Consider the following 21,352-nt stretch of genomic DNA (forward strand, 5'->3'; position numbering starts at 1 on the left):
TTCCCACTTCTGTTTGATGCAGCAGCTCTTGATTCTTGTTTCCCACACAAACCCAAAGAAAGATTTGTTCATGTGTTAAATTAAATTCTGAAAAAGATCACGTCTGCATTGTTTCATCAGATTTTGATCTTTAAATACTCTGAGACAAAGTTTACTAGAACAATTGAGAGGCAGCTAAGTAGAATTACATGATTTTTTTAACGATTAACTGAGGACGTGTTAAAATGACATAATTCACTTCTGTATTTCACTATAATTATCCAGATACGTTTATTTATTGTTTACATTTATTTTTGCAAATTGTGAAGCAATTTTAAAAACTTAAAAAAATAAATCCAGGAGTGCTTAAAAAGTATTAAAAATGCAGAAGGGATAGAAGCTTCCCGTCTCATGCCTTCAAATGATGTAATCATGTCTGCAAGAGCGAGTTTGAAATATGTTGTGCATCTAACATAGCCCCGCTCCATCCCACAAAAGGTCTCGTTGATGTAAGTATATGAAGCCTAGGACTGGTTTCCAATAGTCCCTGTTCAAATGAAGGGAAACTGAGCCAAGTGTCTGTGATGACTCACATACAGTTAATGAGCAGGAACCAGGCTTAGTAAAAAAAAACAATATATATATATATATATATATATATATATATATATATATGTGTGTGTGTGTGTGTGTATAAAGTTGTATTAGCCACTGTTTAGTGCTTCCTTTGGTGTAGATGTAAATGGTTTTGGTAAATACAGTTTTCTTACAGATGTTAATTTTTTCTCGTTTGTTATTTTACATTGGTTGGTCTTTGAATACACACGCACATTATAAAGACAAAGAGTCTCTTTGACACATATACATACAGTATATTAGGTTCAAAAGCAAATATGATATTTTAAATCCACAACACAATAAGCAGAGTTCAACCATTTAACTCATTACAAGGCTTCTTAAAACAGTTATAATCAGTTATATTGTAATACATTTGTAGCTAATCAGCGCCACACAATAAAATACTGTATATTTATTTTCTGTAAGTATCAAAGGCCAGACCTGATTTAACATACTCTAACAAATGAATACAGCAAATAAGCAACGTTATGAAAGACATTACACAGCTGACACAAAAACATTGAGTTATGATTAAAGCTTATTTTTCATACATGAACACTGTGAAACAATCTGTTATTAGATATCACCAGTCAAAGATAAAGCATCTAATTCAGTCTGTCGTGACTGCTGTTTCAGGTTTTTCCCATTGTCTGATTCAGCTGTAGTGTAAGGACAGGTCACGCCACAGTTTGAGTAGTGAAGTTAGTGTCTGCATTATATTCTGGTCTATTGTCTGAGAAAGAACTACGCAGTGAGAAGAACTGGAAATACTTTTACTCTGGACAGGTAGCCAGTCTGTCGATCTTCTTAAAGACTTCCAAACCTCCATGTTGGAAAAATCAGAAATGAATTACGCTGTGGACGTTCAACACTCTGATTAACTTGTGAATCACAAACTATCACATCAAATTAATGCTGCAAGAACCACATCCTTGATTAGATGGACAGTGTTTCTTGAAAGAGAGTGGCAGATGGAATAAAGATAGCTCTAGACCTGAGTCTGTGGACTGGGGAAGGCCTCAGATCTAGACCTGAGTCTGTGGACTGGGGAAGGCCTCAGATCTAGACCTGAGTCTGTGGACTGGGAAAGGCCTCGGATCTAGACCTGAGTCTGTGGACTGGGGAAGGCCTCAGATCTAGACCTGAGTCTGTGGACTGGGGAAGGCCTCGGATCTAGACCTGAGTCTGTGGACTGGGGAAGGCCTCAGATCTAGACCTGAGTCTGTGGACTGGGGAAGGCCTCGGATCTAGACCTGAGTCTGTGGACTGGGGAAGGCCTCGGATCTAGACCTGAGTCTGTGGACTGGGGAAGGCCTCGGATCTAGACCTGAGTCTGTGGACTGGGGAAGGCCTCGGATCTAGACCTGAGTCTGTGGACTGGGGAAGGCCTCGGATCTAGACCTGAGTCTGTGGACTGGGGAAGGCCTCAGGGAGAACTGGCAGGAGCTTCTGGGCCAAGCAGATCCCCAGGTACTATTGATAGTTGAGAACTGAGAATGATTGTGTGAGTTGGCGAGCGTGAAAATGAAAGGAAATGTGCAAGAAAACCATACAACCATGGGACCAGGGGGGAAGTGTATGAGGTGTGGTCCCACGCCTGAAATTCAGATAAATTATTTCAAAAAAGAAAAACAGACAATGAAACAGCCCCATTGTTGGGATTAAATAATTTGCAGTGCCTCAATAATGCACTGGTGAACAACCTTCAGTTGTTCAGCTGATATCGGTCCACTCATGTTCACTAATTATGGCTTGTTATTATGGTACCCCGCTTCTCAGCCCTGCGACAGACTGGCGACCTGTCCGGGTGTGCCCCGCCTCTCGCACTATGACTAGTCTAAAGCAGGTGAGCAGCAGCTGCTCCACAGAGCTGAGTTTGGCACACAGTATACCTTATTCCAGGTGAGATCGTTCTCATTAACATCCCAGGATTAGAATCTGAAAACGCGATTGTTGGAAACCCAGCATTCTGTCCCCTTTCTCATAATGAAGTGTCTTTATTTGATCATGTAGTGTAATATTTAATGACGGCTCTAATTTTTTAAAACCTCGTCACCACCAATATCCTCGGATATCTGTAATCTAACTTGCTGTCTCGATTGTTTTGGTGCTGTCGATCAACCCTTGATGACATCTCGCTAGCCAATAAGCTGGAGGTTTCATATCACATATGCTATTTGAAAATAGTATGACCAAGATTTACAAAACAGATCAAAACATATATTCAGAACAACCCAAAATAGGTGACTGAGCCATTCTCCCACAGACTTTGATAGGATCAGAAGTTATTTTGAAACCACAGCTATCGCCATGTGCTTCCCGTCAGACAAAATTCTGGTTTTTAGGCATTTTTTCAGAAATACTAAAGAGAAAAAGGAGAAAATTATTCAAAGTGGATTCTTCTTTTACACAAAAACAAATATAATATAAAAATATATGATGGTTGTGGGAAACAGCCACAATAAAAAGGCCATTTCAGTCTGTTCTTCTCTTTGGTGTTTTTAAAGGTGGCACAAGCGTCACCTAAAGTGCTCTAAATTGTACAGTAAGCTGGTCAGGCTTTTAAATAATCGTGGACTCTCAGTATTTCTGGAATACATGCATCACAAGGAATCTGATGTTGGTTTAAAGGTCCAGAAATGTTATATTTGAGTAAAGCGTGCGACAACGCTCATCCCCTCAGTTCTGTTTGGGTCCTCTGTTGCTGCAGAGCCTTTCAAGCGGCCATAGCAGTTCATCCTCTCTGGGTCTGTATGGCACCACGTAGCTCTCCTCTTCAAGCAGAATTCGGTTTAATGTGCGCTCATAATTAATGTGACGTCGTGCCATAAAGATATACTGTTTCCCTACTTCCAGGTTAGGGCAGTCGCACACATTAGGGACCCACAGGAACTCCCGGTGCTCCAGGCGGAACCGGTTCCGGTAGGTGTGGATGATCTGGACATCGTAACGAGTTTCCTCACCTCGTTGCAGCTTCAAAAGGACTCTTGCCCGGAAAACTAAAATAAAATAGCGATACTAATACAGCTGTATGTGGTAACAAGCCACTAAAAACAGCAAAAATAGAATATGTAGTCTTACCAAAGTCCTTCTGGCAATACTGTCTCTGGCGTTCTCGTCGACCTTTAACCCGCTGGCATTTGCCACAATGCCCTGAAGGATATGGCAACCGCAAATTAATTCAGACAAGTGCAGACATAAATAAAAATATGTCTCATAGAAATACAGCCAATGGAATTAGATGAAAAACATTAATTAGTCTTTAATTCATGTTTCTGCCATTTAGAAGATAGTGATCTTTTTGTGACAGCCAAAAATGCCCATTGTAATAAATTCATCCCGGATGAACCCCCACTTGCCAAAAACTGGGCCGCAAGACAAAATGGGAGACGTACACAAATACTTATTAATAGACTGTTTATTTTAAATGAAAGACACAAGAAGAGAAGCTAAACTAACCATCGTGTGTGGTTAGTACAATCATTCGTGTAAATGGGTGAAAAAGGTGCGTGCAGTTTTCTCGGGGGTAAGAAACACAACTGAGCTCTGAGTTGTGCCTGATAGTGCACAGGCACAGGAGCCCCATGCCAACAGATGTGACCTGCCACTCAAAGCCAAAAGGAGGGAAGGATGGAGTGGGTCATCACACACAGGCTTGGATGAGAGCCACACTGAAGGTACGTCAACACTAAAGGTGGTACTATCACGTTTCTTTTTAAAGGTACTTGGCAAGTAGGTTGTTCTCAGTAACTCAGAGAACTTGCCACAGTTCCTCTGTGAATGTGGTTCCAGTGCCAAAACTAGGACTGGTCACAATGACTGATGCCAAAAACTTTGACCCCAAAGATGGAACCATAACCAAAAACAGCTGCAGTCTACAGATTCTCTCTGCAATGATATTCTTCTCAAGGACGTTAGCCACACTTCTGCTGTGCAGTTATCAAGTGTTGCATATACTGAAAGGTATCGAGTTCTTTTTCCTCTTAATGTCAGACTGATTGTTGAGATCACGGCTCTGTGGGGTCTTAGCAAAATACACAAGACCTCTTGTTATTCTTGTGCTTCAAGCTGTTTTTTTATTACTCTAGCTTGGAGTTTATGTGGCATTTGGCCTTGTCACATATTTGGGACTGATCTAATTTATAGGGTACATGAATTTTTAAAAATAGCAGTTTTAGCTTGTTGAGTGATGTGATGGGTTGTTTGAACATACTTTCAGGTGAAGGCTGAGGAAGGAAATTTCTACGGTTCTCGTCCCGCTCCAGACGAGGCAGGATGGGCTGGTGGGGACGCTGGTGGTGTGGTGGCTTCACTGGCTGTAAAACTAGAAGAGACAAAATCAACACACTAATATCAGCATGATTTTTCAAATCCTTGGGCGTCTTACAATTGCTTGTTTCTCTATGTATTGCAACCACGATCACTTTGGGCTCCAAAGCAAAAACATGGAAGAGACCAAAAACTGGTCTGAGTCTAAAACTGGTCAGTGATGTCACGGTGGCTATTTTCATCTTTTATATACAGTCTATAGTCAAGGTTGAGCCACTTTTTTTTAACCTATTTTTGATTATTACTTATATTTCGTTGCTTTCATTTTTTATTTTATTAAGTTTAGGCAACAAAACTTAATAAAATGTCGTGTTGTGGCTTAAATGTTTGCTGTTGTTCATTTCATTTTGGATAATGATCAACAGGCAGGCAGTATATACACATGCACTGATATTACAGCATATCAGTTAACAGTGTTTTTCATTATATAACACAACAGGAAACATTATTTGAATATATTAATGAAATGACAGAGCAGCATCTTTTTTTCGCCTATTGTAAGTTAAAAAATGTGAAAGCAAAGACAGTGTAAAAAGCCATACTACTGTTATGTTCAATTGCTTTCTCAATAAAAGAGATAATGATAAAAAAAAGAAATGACAGAGCAGCTTAAAAACCCACGATGTGTCTCAGTTATTCAACTTCACATTACATATCTAAAACTAAACCTGGTATTGTAAAAGCTAAAATATATAAAAAACCTGCCTCATACAGTTTGTTTTGCAGCAGCAAAAAAAAAAAAAAAATCATTCTGACTTAATTATGTATCATCACGACCTGAAGAGTCCCGTTTTTATCTAATAAACTATCAAAATACTATTTCTGCCAATGATATGAGTTCTGCTTTTGGCAGAAATTCACCTCCTGGAAAATGTTTCCAGAGAGGCGACTTAGATTTATTGCAGTGTTGGATGGAGTCTGACAAGAAGGCATGGCTCCTCGGGCTCAGTGCAGATTCCCATGTGAATATTTAAGGAGAGATTGAGCACATGTGTACTGCAGGCTCATCATGAAACTTACAACAGCTGTGTTTCTCAGCAGCAACCAGGCCAGCCTGCAGATCAACTATTTTAAAATCAAATGGGACCTGAACATGGATTCTTCTCAGCCCTTCATCCACTGCAAGTGTTTTCACTTATTCAGCTGAATTAGAACTTCTGTAAGGGTGCTGTGTGCACGTGTGCACGCCTTTAGGTTTGCTGCCACTCGTCTGACAACTTCCTCTGTCAGACAATAAAATGCACTCATAAGCTAATCTTGGCTTTATATTTATCTCTGAAAGGAGTCACTCAGCCAATATTTCTGAGTTAGTTTCATCCCATGCTGCTGATTCAAGATGCATAAATATGTCCACAGTAATTTATTAAATATTCATTAGGTTACTCAGAAATACTTTCTGCATTTTCAAGTGCTTTGCAGAGTGGTCAGCAGTCTGCTATTTTCAGCATTACCACAAGTTTGTTTGTTAATTTAGCATCATTAGTGTTGCTTTATCAATTTATAAAGTCAGTGAAGAGCATCTATTGTTTCAGTTGTGTTTTTTTGTGACTTGCGTGTCCACTGCAGAGGGCATGAATGAATAGGCTGTGTCTCAGAAGGACAAAGAACATGAACAACATGTTATAGTCTGACTTCAAACGAGCACCTGAGACCATAAACACATCATAATTCCTGAGAAAACAGAGGAATGTAGCAAAACAGGCATCTTCAGCCTCAGATTTGTGCAGAATCAAACTTGTTTTTCATCCCCTGCTGGTGATTAGAAGAAATTATAACTTTTTTCTGTATTTTTACACACATTCTGTATCTGCAGTTTAAAGTGAGCACTTGCATCTGTAGAGATACAGCTCTTAAATGGCTGTTAATGGCACACTTGTTATTAATCTGTCTCTCTTCCACAGCATGTCTTTATCCTGTTTTCCTTCTCTCATCCCAACCAATCACAGCAGATGGCCCCGCCCCTTCCTGAGCCTGGTTCTGCCGGAGGTTTCTTCCTGTTAAAAGGGAGTTTTTCCTTCCCACTGTCGCCAAAGTGCTTGCTCATAGGGGGTCATATGATTGTTGGGTTTTTCTCTGTATGTATTATTGTAGGGTCTACCTTACAATATAAAGCGCCTTGAGGCGACTGTTGTTGTGATTTGGCGCTGCATAAATACAATTGAATTTACATTTTTTTTGTAGATGAGCTGAATCCATCCGTCACACAGATCACAAAGAGTCTGATGGTGATCCATGTAAACTGAGTATAAACTAATGTAAATGTTTCGTGCTATTACTGCAGAGACTGCACAGGACCAAAGCCTTAGTTTTCATTTTGTAACCTGGATTTCACTGATGACTGCTCGTTGCCCAGTAATGTAAAGTGAACAGAGAACACTTGTGAGTGCCGTACATGTATGTACAATACTTGGTGATGAGAAAACGCTGCTTTGCATCATAGCTAGCATTCAGTTAAAGTGACAACCAAAGACCAACGGTCTACAACAGTGTGTTGTAGGTATTTGTGGAATGACACAATGAATCTGTCTGGTTCTGGTAACAACACCACAGAAGGCAGCATTTATAACTTTGGAAAGATAGCACAAAGTCCATTTAGCTGTTATCATTAAAGAAACAATAAAAACACTGTGTTCATGTAAGTATCTTCAGTACAGGGCAGATGGTCTCAGTGTTGCTGATGGCACACTCTTTCATGAGTTTCTCCCCTTACAGAAATGACTGGCAGAAATTTCTTTAATGCGGTACTTGTGTGTTTTTAAAGGCAGCCTAAAATTTCTTCTCAACTTGAACTGAGCTTTAAGTAACATGAGGTTGTTGGAGAGGATGACTGACTTACAGTTTACTGACTTACTAAACTAATGGTTTAATGTATGAATCTGTTTCATGGGAATTAAAGAGAGTAGATGGGCCTTACACCAGTGAGGTCGGGGGGTGTTTTGTGGAGCCCTGGTAGTGGTGGTTGTGGCTGAAGCAGTGGGCTGACTCCAGGGTAGGTAGCTGGCAGTATGGTGAGCCTGTCGCAGTGGGCTCCTCCTCCCGTGGTAGAGAGCATACTGGTCTGGTGGGAGCCAATACTCGTACTCAATCCCTGGGTTTCTGTCTGTTGCCAGAACCTGCACACAAGTGAACAGTTCAGAGTGGCATGGAGAAAAAGAAAAATAGCAAGCGATCAGTCAGGACCATTAGAGCCAAAGGAAGATTTTTATTTCTATCTGCAGTAACGTGATTCTTTCACCGAGCTGACATATACTCTTTCCAAAACGTTTGGGCGAACTCCAAGAAAAAGTCTTTGACTAGCTTCCTCGTTCTCGTTTCTATTTTGTTGTTAGTCATCTTGTTATCAGTACATGTGCCCAGATACTTGAAGCTACTATTGACTCCCACAGACTGACCAGAAATTGAAGTACCTGTCATCGGGCCTGTGTAATTCACCGTCTTGATGCATGCTCAATCATCCAGGTAAGTAAATCTCCAAAGGTTGATTTTGTTCGTCAGGACATTTTCAGTGGGAGAAATGTTTCGTCATCATCCAGGTGACGTCTTCAGTCTCAGCTGACTGCAGGTTTCAATCTTATAAACAGTACATTTGCATAATGACTGAAACCAGCCCACTGAAGGAACAATGGGCTGGGAGGTCAGTTCCTTAATCATAATTATGCAAATTCTCATGACCATTGATCAACAACCACTGATCAATGGCCATGAGTACCATTCACAGAGAGTTGGGGAATGGCTGCAATCACAGCATTGTAAGATGGTGACAGATGTACCCTTAGGCCCCCTCCTCGATTCAGAGATGGTCTTTCCCTTTTCACGTTTCCTGATGTATAAATCCTGGCACTTAACAGCGTCACTATGTTACCCTGTTTGTGTCGGGGGACCAGATCCTTGGGGTGGACCAGTTTTTGGCGCAGCGTGTTTTGGGGTTTAAAAGCCACAGAGACCCGGTGTTTAGAAAAAATGCGTCTCAACTGCTCTGATACTCCTGACACATATGGGATCACTACAGGTTTTCGCTTGGGCAGCGGTTGTCCTTCTCTCCTGGATCGGCTGGAGCTTTCTTTAGGAGCCTTTCCAGCTTTGACAAAAGTCCAGCTGGGATAACCACATTTACTCAGGGCCTTCTTGATGTCCTTCTGCCTCCCTGGCCGCTGTGTCAGTGGGGATGGTGTTCGCTCTGTGTTGTAGCGTCCTGATGACACAAGGATCAGGTCCTCCGACACAAACAGAGTAACATAGTGTACGCTGTTGGAGGATTGCCAGGATTTATACATCGGGGAAACCAAACAACCTCACCCAAAGCGGATGGCACAACACAGAAGAGCTACCTCGTCAGGCCAGGACTCTGCAGTCTATTTACACCTACAGGCCAGTGGACACTCTTTCTTTTCTTTTTTTTTTTTTTTTTTTTTTGTCTGTCCCATTTGGTTCTTTAGCCGTCAGAATTGTTGTCTGAAGACCAACAAGGATACCCAATGGATTTATTTTGCCAAATGGATCATCATGGCATTGCCGTATTGGTCCATTTGATCAAACTTTGTTGTTATTATTTATTTTATTTTCAGTTGTTACAGATGGGACAGACATGACTGGGGGATAGGAAAGGGAGAAAGAAAGATGAAGGAAAAGAAAAACAGAGGGGAAGAGGGACAGTGAGAAAGGGCACTTAAAAAGAGAAAGAAGAAGAAAAATATAATCTCCTGGATCACCTGTTGAGAGAAAAAGAAGAGAAAACAAGCAAAAAAAACAGAGCAGCATACTAAACACAACACCATCGCATTAATCTAGCTAAGTGTAAACAGCAGTAAATACTAAATATTGAATGTTGTTGTGCAGCACGCAGGACAGACAGCGCACAATGTGCTTTGAAGTAGCAGCTAAGAAAGGTGTAGTTTATGTCTATGAACAGTGAACACCCGTGTGCACACCTGTGTGGATCAGCGCGCTTGTATTCAAAATGTTTCTCCATGTAACGGTCTGCTAGAGGGTGTGGGGGGCCATAGCCCCGTCCCCCAGGGCATGAAGCAGGCATGGAGAAGATCCAGGCTCCAGACATCCAGAGGCCCCAGAGTGCGAGAGCCCAAGGAGTACCACCGGAGGGGCATCCGTGCCACCCTCCTGGGAAGGGCTGATGAGATCCCCAGACGAGGGGTCACCCAGTAGCCACGGAGCAGAAGCCAGAAGGGGCTGCACTGGCGAGCCCGCCAGCTCTGCCGGCAGCCAGCTGTGCCAGAGTGAACCGAGTTGCAGGCCCAGAGGCCGGAGGCCCGAGGGCCCCCTTTGCCCCGGAAGAGGCCTGACCGAGCGACAGGCACCAGGCCCCGCCAAGTAGCCACCGGGAGTGAGCTGGTACATACCTGAGCGCCCAGCCCCGGACACCAAGAACCACCAACGCACCGACCCCTGAGGGCATCAGTTACCGGCAGGGAGTGTGGTGAGGGGAGATAGGCCTCCACACTTTGGAGGGCCTGGGTGTTCCCAGGGAGGTGGAGTCTAAGACCCGACCTGACATATAGACACAGACAAACAGGCACACACAGACACAAACATGCATTCCCACCCTCATGCACACATATACAAACACTCAGCACTCACCCAACGTAGGGATAGACATACATGGACATGTACACACAATCATACTCCCCAAACATACTCTATACCCCGGGTCCAGGTACCCTCACCCCCAGAGGGGGAAACGGCACCCAGACCCAAGAGATGTGACCCTTTCCCCCGGGGTGGAGGCAAGCAGACCGCCCCAGGCTCCGCAGCAGCAGGGAGGCCAATCGGACAGCCAACACCTCCTCCCAGCCCCCTGCCCCGATGGCTAGTAGAGAACGGGGGTGTGTGAAGACCCCATACTTCCCTCCTCCCGCTCATGTGTAGTGTTGCTGCGTGTTGTTCTAAAGTGCATTTAAAACAAGGGAGGGCATGGTGCTGCTGCCAGAGAGCAGCAGGTGTTAGCACGGCCCCTCCCGAGAACCCTCAATGTCTACATGGATTTAAAATTGAGAGGTGGGCACCGGCGCCAGAGGTAGGGTTGAATACACAGACCGTCCACTGGACGCCGTTAACGTGGTCACCCTCAAGGCCCTATATATATGTGTGTGTTATGAGAGTGTGAATAATGTGGATGTCTAAGTTGTGGAATAAAATTGAGGCACAGGTGGCCAGAAGGGGACAGAGGGGGGGAATGCCTCCCCTGCACCCTGGTGACACACCCCGCTGACCCCAGTAGGCACCCCCGTCCTCTGGTACCCACCAAGGCAAGGGAGCCCAGGCCCATCCAGACCGGGGCCTACGGCAGCAGCACCGCCAAGCCCCACAGGACCCGGGGCAGCCCACCCTACCCCACCGCAGAGGAAACTGTACCCACCCTAACATTCAATCATCTCCAGACTACACAAGACAACAGACACCCAGGTTAGGTTTATTCTCCACCTCTCCTATGTCTCTCCCCCACCTGCAGAGTGGACTTCTGCAAGGATGGAACAACCTCCCTGTCAGTTGAAGAGCCCCCCAGTTAGGCCGATGCACCAGAGGCCCCCTGCGCCAGGGCTGAGCCCCCGTGCACCCACCCGCCCACAACCTCGGTGACACACCGACGAGGACCGAAGCCCCCAAGGCCCAGCCAGAGCCCCATCACGGAGACGAAGCACCCCCGAACCCCAAGCCCCCCCGCCTGCCCCGGATCCACTCAGGGGCAGCCAGGCTACCAGGCCAGTAACCTACGTCCGCCAGCACAGACCATCCCCCAGCCCCGCTGCACGCAGCCACGAGGAGAACACCCTCTAAGAGCGACCAGAGCCACTAACCAGGTTATGACCACAACCCCCCGGGTTGAGCCCTCCAGGGATAACGTCTCTAGGGGTTCTCCAGGCGCCCTAAGCCCGTCCCAACCTCCACATCAACCACAATAGCGAAGGCAGGACCAAACCATGACCCCCCACCCCCGCTAGGTGATGAAGCCGATCAAAGGAGCCCAGAGGGATTGATCTAATGTGGTGGCAGAGGCTGTATCAAGACTAATGTGATCTATTAGATGGTTTTTATATTGATTAGAATTAAGATTATTTTTATTTTTCCAGTTAAGGAGGACCATTTTCTTGGCAATGCATAGGGCAGTGAAAACCATGTGGACTGTATTAGTTTCTGTAGTGACATCATCCAATTTTCCCAACAAACACACTAAAGGGGAGGCTGGAATGTTACATTTCAGACACTTTGATAAGTCTTCACATATCTCGCGCCAAAACTTCTGCACTGGTGGACAGAACCAAAGAGCGTGGATGTAATTGTCTGGTGTATTGCCTTGACAGTGTGAGCAGTTGTTGGAAGATGTAAAGCCCATCTTGAACATCCGATGACCAGTATAGTGCACTCTATGTAGTATTTTGTATTGTATTAATTGCAGACTGGGATTTTTAATCAATTTAAAGGTTTTTAAGCAAACCTGAGACCAGAAGTTTTGGTCTAAGCTTACTGATAAATCTGCTTCCCACTTTGCAATAGGAAGGGATATTGATTCATCTATTTTAGAAAGTGTTCTGTATATTTTAGATAATAATTTGGGGGATTTAAGAGTAAGAAAGTGTACCGCGCTTGGTGGTGTTTGTAATTCAGCTTGACTGAGGTAAAATTTCTTTTTTTACTATGGATTTAATTTGTTGATATTCTAAAAATCTTTTCTTGTTGATCCCATATTGTGTAACTAGTCTGTCAAATGGAATAAATTCTGTTCCCTCTAATATATGTTCTAAGTATTTAATTCCTTTACAACTCCATTCTGGAAAATTAATCATATTATTGTTTTGTAATATGTCAGGGTTATTCCAGATAGGTGTACGTTTGCATGGGATTAATGAGGACTCTGTCATTTTTAGAAACTCCCACCATGCTGTCAGAGAAGAGCTGATGTTGATGCTTTTAAAGCATTCATGTCTTTTGATGTTGGAGCTGATAAATGGTAGGTCTGAAATCTCTAGATTATTATATGCCTGTTCTACATCTAGCCAGGGTTCATCTAAGAAGGTGTGTTTTAGCCATCCTGAGATGAACTGAAGCCTGTTGGCTAAAAAATAGTGATTAAAGTTAGGCAGATCTAATCCTCCTTTATCCTTGGTCCTTTGTAATGTTTTTAAGCTGATACGTGGGGGTTTGTCTTTCCAAAGGAATTTAGAAATACATGAGTCTAGAGATCTGAACCAATCTTGTGATGGCTTATTTGGGATCATTGAAAACAAATAGTTTATTTTTGGCAAGACCATCATTTTTATAGCGGCGACCCTTCCCATGAGTGATATGGGTAAAGATTTCCATCTAGCCAGATCGCTTTCTACTGTCTTTAAAAGCGGGATGTGGTTTAAGTTAGTTAATTCTGAAAGCTTAGGAGAGACATTAATACCTAAATATTTTATATTTCCAGATTGCAGTGGGGTAGGAGAAGAATTATGGAAGGAGCAATTAATCGGAAGAACTGTAGATTTTGACCAGTTAATTGAATAATCTGAGACTCTTGAGAAAGAGTTTATCAGTTCAATCACCCCAGAGATATTGGTTTGAGTTTTGGAGAAAAAGTAACACATCATCCACATAAAGGCTGATTTTATGTTCTACATTCTTACATTTTATGCCCTTAATTGTTGTAGCCTGTCTAATTGCTGCTGCTAATGGCTCAATAAAAATTGCAAACAGTGAAGGGGAGAGTGGGCATCCCTGCCTGGTGCCCCTCAGGAGACAGAAGCTGGAGGATGTCTGGTCATTTGTTCTGACACAAGCTGTTGGGGAATTATATAATATTTTTAACCAGTTTATGAAAGAGGATCCAAACCCAAATTTGTGTAAAGTTGCAAATAGAAATTTCCAGTTAACTCTATCAAACGCTTTTTCTGCATCAAGAGACAACATTATGGTTTCAATGTTTTTGCTGTATGAGTAGTCTGTTAAATTAAGTAATCTACGTGTATTTGTTGATGAGTGCCTACCTTTTATGAAACCAGTTTGGTCAGGATGAATTAAAAGGGGGGTTATTTTCTCTAGTCTCTTTGAGAGAGCTTTGCAGATTATTTTAAGGTCTACATTAATAAGGGATATTGGACGATAGCTTGAGGCAAATACAGGGTCTTTGCCTGGTTTTAGTAAGAGACTGATATTTGCAGAGTTCATATTTGGTGGTAGTCTACCATTTTCCTTGATTTCCTGCAACATTCTGTGAAAAACTGGTGCCAGAATCGTCCAGAATTCTTTGTAGAATTCTGCAGGAAAGCCGTCTGGACCTGGAGCCTTATTATTGGGCATACTTATCAGGGCTTCCTGGAGTTCATCTGGCGTCAGTGGCGAATCCAGTGCCATTGCTTGGGTGTCTAATAATTTTGGAAGAGTTATGTTGTCCAAAAACTGATCAATTTCATTTTTAGATGGGTTTATTTGTGGTGTATATAAAGTTTCATAGAAATCCCTAAAAATTTTGTTTATTTTTTTAAGATCATATATTGTGTTCCCAGATAAATCTTTAACAGCACATATAGTTCTTTTTTCTTTATTGATTTTTAACTGGTTAGCTAGAAATTGTCCGGATTTGTTACCGTGTTCATAATTTTGCAGGCGAAGTCTTTGTACTAAGAATTTAGTCTTTTTATTAATAATTTCATTTAATTCTAGTTTTGTTTTGCATATTTTGTTTAATATTTCTTGATCTTGGTGTGATACATAGGCTTTTTCTAAGGATTTGATGTTTTTTTCTAGTTCTTGAATATTTTTGTTTTCTTCTTTCTTCTTATGTGATGAGAAAGAGATTATTTTACCTCTCATCACGGCTTTCCCTGCTTCCCAGAGGACAGATGCTGATGTTCCAGGAATGTCATTAAAGTCTAAATATGAAATCCATTCTTTTTTAAAGTATTTGATAAACTCTTCATCTTTGAGCAGCGATGTATTAAATCTCCAGTTTTTACTTGGTGTGGTATTATTCTTCTGCATTAGTGTTAAAGATACAGGAGCATGATCGCTGACAGCTATAGGATGAATCTCAGTGTCTGAAATGTCACTCAGCAGTGAGCTGCTGACAGTGGACACTCTTTCAAGGATGAGGATGTACACATCCTGGACAGGGAGGAACGCTGGTTTGAGGGCGGAGTCAAGGAGGCCATTTACGTGAAAAGGGAAAGACCATCTCTGAATCGAGGAGGGGGCCTAAGGGTCCATCTGTCACCATCTTACAATGCTGTGATTGCAGCCATTCCCCAACTCTCTGTGAATGGTACTCATGGCCATTGATCAGTGGGCTTTGGTCAGTGGTTGTTGATCAATGGTCATGAGAATTTGCATAATTAAGATTAAGGAACTGACCTCACAGCCCATTGTTCCTTCAGTGGGCTGGTTTCAGTCATTATGCAAATGTCCTGTTTATAAGATTGAAACCTGCAGTCAGCTGAGACTGAAGACGTCACCTGGATGATGACGAAACGTTTCTCCCACTGAAAACGTCCAGATGAACAAAATCAACCTTTGGAGATTGTGTAATTCCCATTTTGTGAACATTAAACATCAACTAATAATGGATTATCAGTTAGAATTCCAATCTCCTTCCTCAGCCCTCACCTGGAAATATGTTCAAATTCTAATCCATCGAATCCGTCTTGGAGTTGTTGTTGTTGTTGTATTAAAGTCAGATTGACAAATAGCATCTTTTTACTGTAAGTGACATGCAGCTGTATTAAATAGAATCATGTTGCATCTTCTGTGCCCCTTTGTGGTTTATATACAAACTGCAAGGATCCAACTGATCCACTACAGCTGAGGTAAGATGTTCACTAACCACTTGTGCCACATATTTAGCCAGGACAAGTCAAAAGTTAAAGCACCTAGATGAAAGTCACTAAGGGCTTTTGGGAAGTGCTTTAATTATAGAAGTCTTCCATATATTTGGAAATGCACATGCATTTAATAAAAATTGAAACAGTCTGGTCAAACTGCTGCCCAGATGCTTTATGTGGTTTAATCCTCAACAGTTACCAACTGGGACTGATGACCGGTTGGCTCTGAGCTACATCAGCCATTATGGTACCTTTACCTTTAAAGTCTTCAGTGCCAAAACAGGCATGTAATTGATTTATAAAATATATATAAATATTTGGACAGAGACAACCTTTTTTCTAATTTTGGTTCTGTACATTACCACAATGAATTATATATATTTGTCCTGTTCCAGCGTCTTCAGATATTCTCACCATTAGATGAAGGTCTTCCTGGGTGGGTCCTGGCACCTCAAAGCTTTCCCAGGTGTCTGCTGAGCGCCGATAAACCAGCTTAGTCCCTGCTACACTGTACTCGCCTGGAACACTGATCTTCCAGTTTCCATTAATCAAAAACTGGGAGCGTCCATTCTGCAGGGCTGTGCAAGGGAAGAACAGGTGATGAGAATGAAGGAAAGACTGGCATGTCTCTCGACATCAAAGGAAACAGTTATGTTTCCTTATCAGTGGGAGAAGTTGAGGCAAAGGCCGGATGCCAGAAGCAGAAATATGGCGCCTGACTATATATGGCAGCAGTGACTCCTGGAGGGGAGAGATTTTCCATGACATGGATGGAAACAAGTACCTTCACCTGTCTTAACCAAGTGGTCAAATAAAGCCTTTATGAGGGTCTCTTTAAAGACAACAGCACGCTCTGTTTCAGGGCCTGTTTTATTTTGGTCTCATAAACTGTGATGAGAATAGATGCCCTTGGTTATTTTGCTGCCTGGGAAATGTTCAGAGGGTCCAGAAACCAAATGGGACCGTCGAGCCCGCTGTCTCCAGGGAGAGGAAGCAACGGCATGTGTAGACCTGAATTATAAAACTGATTTACACTGCAGCTATGAAACAGTGATGCAAAGAGACTGCCATGCAATTAAGCTGAAAGTCAAACGCACAGCAGGCCTGGTGTGTGTAAAAGAGAGAGACAGGGAGAAAAAGCGGCTCTGTAGACAGAATCTTACCAAGATAATTCCTGCTGTTATCAGTGACTCGGATGTGAGTCGCTCCAGCAGGGATCATGGCCACTTCACTGTATCCAAAAGGCCCGCCTGACAGAGAGAGTAAAAGCTTGGTTTTAATTTGATTTCTTCCACCACATTCAGAAAAGGCCATTTTTTTCCAATCAACTACACAAATACAACACCAACAGCAAGCTTGGATACAAAGTAACAGGAAGCCAGGAAACAAGAAAATCCTAGAAATCATCTAAAAGAAGCGTTTGTTGGTTAAACAATAATCCCACTCTGGGATTGCAGAGAGAGTTATGGTTCAGTCTGCAGGTTGAAGTGTTTACTTATATATACGGTCCAAAAAAAGGATGTGTCTGTAATGTTAAAGCATCTTCACGTTCAAGTCATCTTACAAGACCAGACCAGCCTCCTGACAGAAATCAACCCTTCAGTTACTTGTTTAAACTCTTTTATTAAAAGCTAAATCACCAACACCAGATTACTAGACTGCCACTTTATTAGAATCAGTCCATTTACCATTTGTGACTGCTTGCCATGCTAAACAAGCAGTCACAAAGTTTAAACATTTTTTAAACATCTTAATGTTTTTCTATCATTTAAAACTTTTTTCTCATTTATGTATGTGAAAATTCCACAAAATGCTGTGGATGCTATCCTAACTCTGAATGGTCACATGGTGGATACCAAAAACCTGCTATGCATTACTGAATGTTATTTGAAAGGATATAAACTTGCACATCTCTAGACGATTGACTGTACTATTATCCTAGTTTGATACATTCAGTCATTTTTCAAACATAATAGATATTTAGAAGCATTCAGACTGTACTGTGCACCTGATACTCAGGGTCTACCTTTGTGTAACTGAGCAGTCAGTAAGTGCTCTGTAATCAGTGACTCACAGAAAACCTGAATTATTAATCACATGATTATAGCTTTTAAAAGAGCTTGCTGTACACTTGCAGGCTGTGGTTTGTAACGTGTCATTATAAGACAAACGGGATCTGTAATGTCAGTAATATTAAACCTAAATAAGCACAAAGAAAAAGAAATATGGACTCTAAAATCCCAACCATTCCTTACAGACTGATACTTCAAGAAATAGAAAAAGTCTCAGGTGTGTCCCCGAGCGCAAAGCACCAACAGCATGAAGCTCATTTATCATGACGTATAAAGAGTGTCTCACTCTGGTTTTTCTTTTCACCAGTTTCGGAGAAAAACTATTCTCGAGGTGAACCTGCAGGGCTTTATGATGATATAGCATTTTGAAATGTCAAAGTGGCAGGCATGTGATCAGCGATGGGCTCGGGGTCTTGTGCATTTAGAGCTTGGAAAGAACCGTTTCGTGCTGCCCCATCGGCCCTCCCTCCACTGGTGAAGGAAAGGAAAAAGAGCCCTTCGAGGCTGCTGAGTCACCCAAACAAAGCAGCCTTTATCAGCCGTGTTCTTCTTTCTCAATCTGAGCCATTATGGGCTAGGACTTCATCTATCACCTCTGGTCTGCCTACACAATGAGCTGTGAGAGAGAACCACTGTTACAGAGCCAAAGTGACACGCTTGAGGTGTTAGGCACTTTGTAATTAGGTTTAATTCCCCAGAATCTGGTGTTTATTTTTTGTTTATTTCCATCTATTATTCTCAGACCATGAATGTTTGAGAATAACATGAAACCTCTGTATTATGTTGAGGTTTCCACTCATTGGATGAACACTCCCAGTCGAATAGGAATGCCCCCCTAAACAAACCTCCAAACTCACATGAGTTAAAAAGTAACTATTCTGAAGATAAAGCAACCAAAAAAATTCCAAAAGCTGTCGTGTTCAAAAATCAAAAATCACATCAAAATGTAGCCAAAGTGCCTTAAACGTGCAAGGCCACTAGATGGCAACTGGTGTTTTTGCAAAAAGAATTTAGGTTGAATACCAATAATATGAAGTCTATGAAGTCTTGACCTCTGTATACACAGACTATTGCATGGTTTGCTCACCAGCTGATGACTTATGTTAACATTTGAATTCTTAATTAAATTAAACAGGGCAAACAATGCAGTATAATACTGCTACACAGTGTGTGGGGTTTGTCTGCAGTATACGGGGGAACATAGCACATAGATGCAGGGTGAAGTCAAGAGGCTGGAGATGAACTTGAAGAACATGTGTCCAAGTGAGAAACTCTGCCTGCTGCTTTGTTTTTGCTCTGTTTAATAATTGAAAAACATTTTGATGTGATTAAATTGTGTATTTCAAAGTAAACTGAGTTAGAAACAGTTTGTTCGCTGGCCTGGTTTAAGTAGTGAATACTTGTGTTTTCTAACCTGTTATTTCTCTTTTCAGATAGAGCATACAGGCAGACAAGCTTCTGAAAACCTCTTCCCAGCATGCAGTCAGACCCCACATCATCCTCTCGAGTACAAGTGCTGATGAAGGTAGAACATGTTGTGGTGGCACTGAGCCAGAATGGCCCAAAGAACTTTGTGTTCTTCCTCCTCTTTCCTCAATCAACTGTAATTTTGTAGCTGTTGTTAGCTCGATTCCTCCTGGAAGGCAGCCAACTGCTTTTATTTGGTAAACGTGTTGCCATGGTTAATGTTCACTTCATCAGGGAACAGTTCCCTGAGCTTGAATGACTAATAGCATTTGGGTAGGAAAACACAAAGGGGGGACTGGAAATATCCCCACGCTGTGTTGGCATTTCATTCCTTATTACTGTGTGTGTGTGTGTGTGTGTGTGTGTGTGTGTGTGTGTGTGTGTGTGTGTGTGTGTGTGTGTGTGTGTGTGTGTTTCCTACCTGCCTCCAGACTGTTGCTCTGGTACACACTCTTGTGGTGCAGGCAGGTGGCGTTGTGTCCGCCACACACCATGCAGGCATCCACCTGCTGCTTTGAGCCTAAGATGAAGTCACAGCCAGGTTTCTGTGATAAACACAGACAAACACTTTGAGAAGGACAGTTTGCTTTGACTTAATGTCGCTCCTGTTTTTCCTAACAGCGTGCATTTTCTGCTGAGAAGCTTGTAACCTTTCTTTTGGCCTTTTCTTTGCCATGTAGTCACCTCCAGCTACTGCCGGGCCTCGGCTCTCTTCGCTCTTCCTTTCTTTCTCGTATTTGCTTCTCTCTGTCATTTGCTTGCTCTTACAAACATTTACTTTGTGGAAAAACTGTACCCCAGGGCCTCAACAGGGCAGAGTGGGTTGGAGTCGTCTCTGTGAATGCCAGAGTAAAGAGCAGCGAAGACAAGCAGGATGTTTTATGGTGTGTGGAGAATCTGTTGCTACAAAGACGACAGTGGCTGCGCTCTTCTGTGGTCTCCAGTTCTGCTTTGCAACCCAATCAAAGAGGTTCCCACACTAGAGATCAATAATCTGGGGAACCTATTTAATCAAAAACACATGATCTGTTTGCACAGAAGAAGACATGGATGCTGTGACATTTAGGCATGAAAGCAGATGGATAAACTGAATGGTTGAAGTTGTTGCTGAGCAGCTCTTCTACAGTCTAGAACTGATACGGTTAGTTCACTGATTAGTCGTTCAACAGAAAATGAAAAATCAGGATCAGTAATTTAATCATTTATGTCATCCAAAGGACGACAGCTTTCCCACTGGTAACCTCCACAGCTGAAGAGAAAACTATCCTTTTTCTTAAAGTCAAAACTAATCAAGTATCAAAATCTGCAGTTTCTTAAGTGGCCACTTGAGGCAGGCTAAAACAAACCAGCCAATCCTGATGGACTCTCCATTCCAGCCAGAGACAATAAATCCACTTTGGGGTTGGATCAGGAGGGCATCCAGGGTAAAAAACATACCAAATCAAACATGTGGTGCTGCCTGCTGTGGCCAGGGAACAGCTAAAACATAGCTCGTAATTGCAGAATTAAATAATTTCTTAAACTGAAAAGAGTTTAGATAATTTTGTGTGGTGTACATCAAAAAAACACTGCAGTTTTAGCTGTGAAGGAGTATCTACACATACACTGCACACACACGGCCCTGTGTTAATGTGTTCACCTGCCTGAACTCAGTTTGTTACCTGCAGGACTCCACGAGCTGCAGGCTGCATCTGCTTCTTGTTTCAGGCCCAGGGCTGCGCTGACCTAGGCCAGCACAAGTCTGTGGCCCATAAATCCTCTTATATGCACCACACGCAACATGTGAGCATGCACACACACAAACACACACGTATGCACATGCAGCATATGTAAACACAGACACAAATTAATCCTTTGTGGGCTGTGTAAAAATAGCTTCAGCAGTGAGCGTCCTCCCTTGCAGCAGATGTGTCTGCTGAGTGTTATGTATGCGTGTCCCGACAGCGCACGAGCTCCAGGACCCACGAGACACGCGTTTGTTTCCTACCCAGTCCCCATCCGTGTGAGGGTAGGAGAGGTGAGAAGGGGACAGGCTAGATGTGGGATTGTGGAGAGCTCAGCAGAGCCATAATGCTA

The 21,352-nt window shown here is 42.5% G+C and overlaps 1 protein-coding gene across 1 annotated transcript in view; it reads right to left on the bottom strand.

Moving 5' to 3' along the window:
* Positions 1-12: 12 nt before the first annotated feature.
* Positions 13-21,352, bottom strand: part of adamtsl5 (ADAMTS like 5) — a 63,932-nt gene continuing 42,592 nt past the window's right edge. The window contains exons 7-13 of the mRNA XM_063469503.1: positions 19,698-19,821; positions 16,901-16,987; positions 16,152-16,315; positions 7,841-8,039; positions 4,811-4,921; positions 3,679-3,750; positions 13-3,596 (exon numbers count right to left, since the gene is read on the bottom strand). Of these exons, the coding sequence (XP_063325573.1) occupies positions 3,277-3,596; positions 3,679-3,750; positions 4,811-4,921; positions 7,841-8,039; positions 16,152-16,315; positions 16,901-16,987; positions 19,698-19,821 (1,077 nt within the window). The 3' untranslated portion in view covers positions 13-3,276. The remainder of the gene's footprint in view (positions 3,597-3,678; positions 3,751-4,810; positions 4,922-7,840; positions 8,040-16,151; positions 16,316-16,900; positions 16,988-19,697; positions 19,822-21,352) is intronic.

This window comes from Pelmatolapia mariae, linkage group LG1, assembly GCF_036321145.2.
Source record: "Pelmatolapia mariae isolate MD_Pm_ZW linkage group LG1, Pm_UMD_F_2, whole genome shotgun sequence".
NCBI lineage: Eukaryota > Metazoa > Chordata > Actinopteri > Cichliformes > Cichlidae > Pelmatolapia > Pelmatolapia mariae.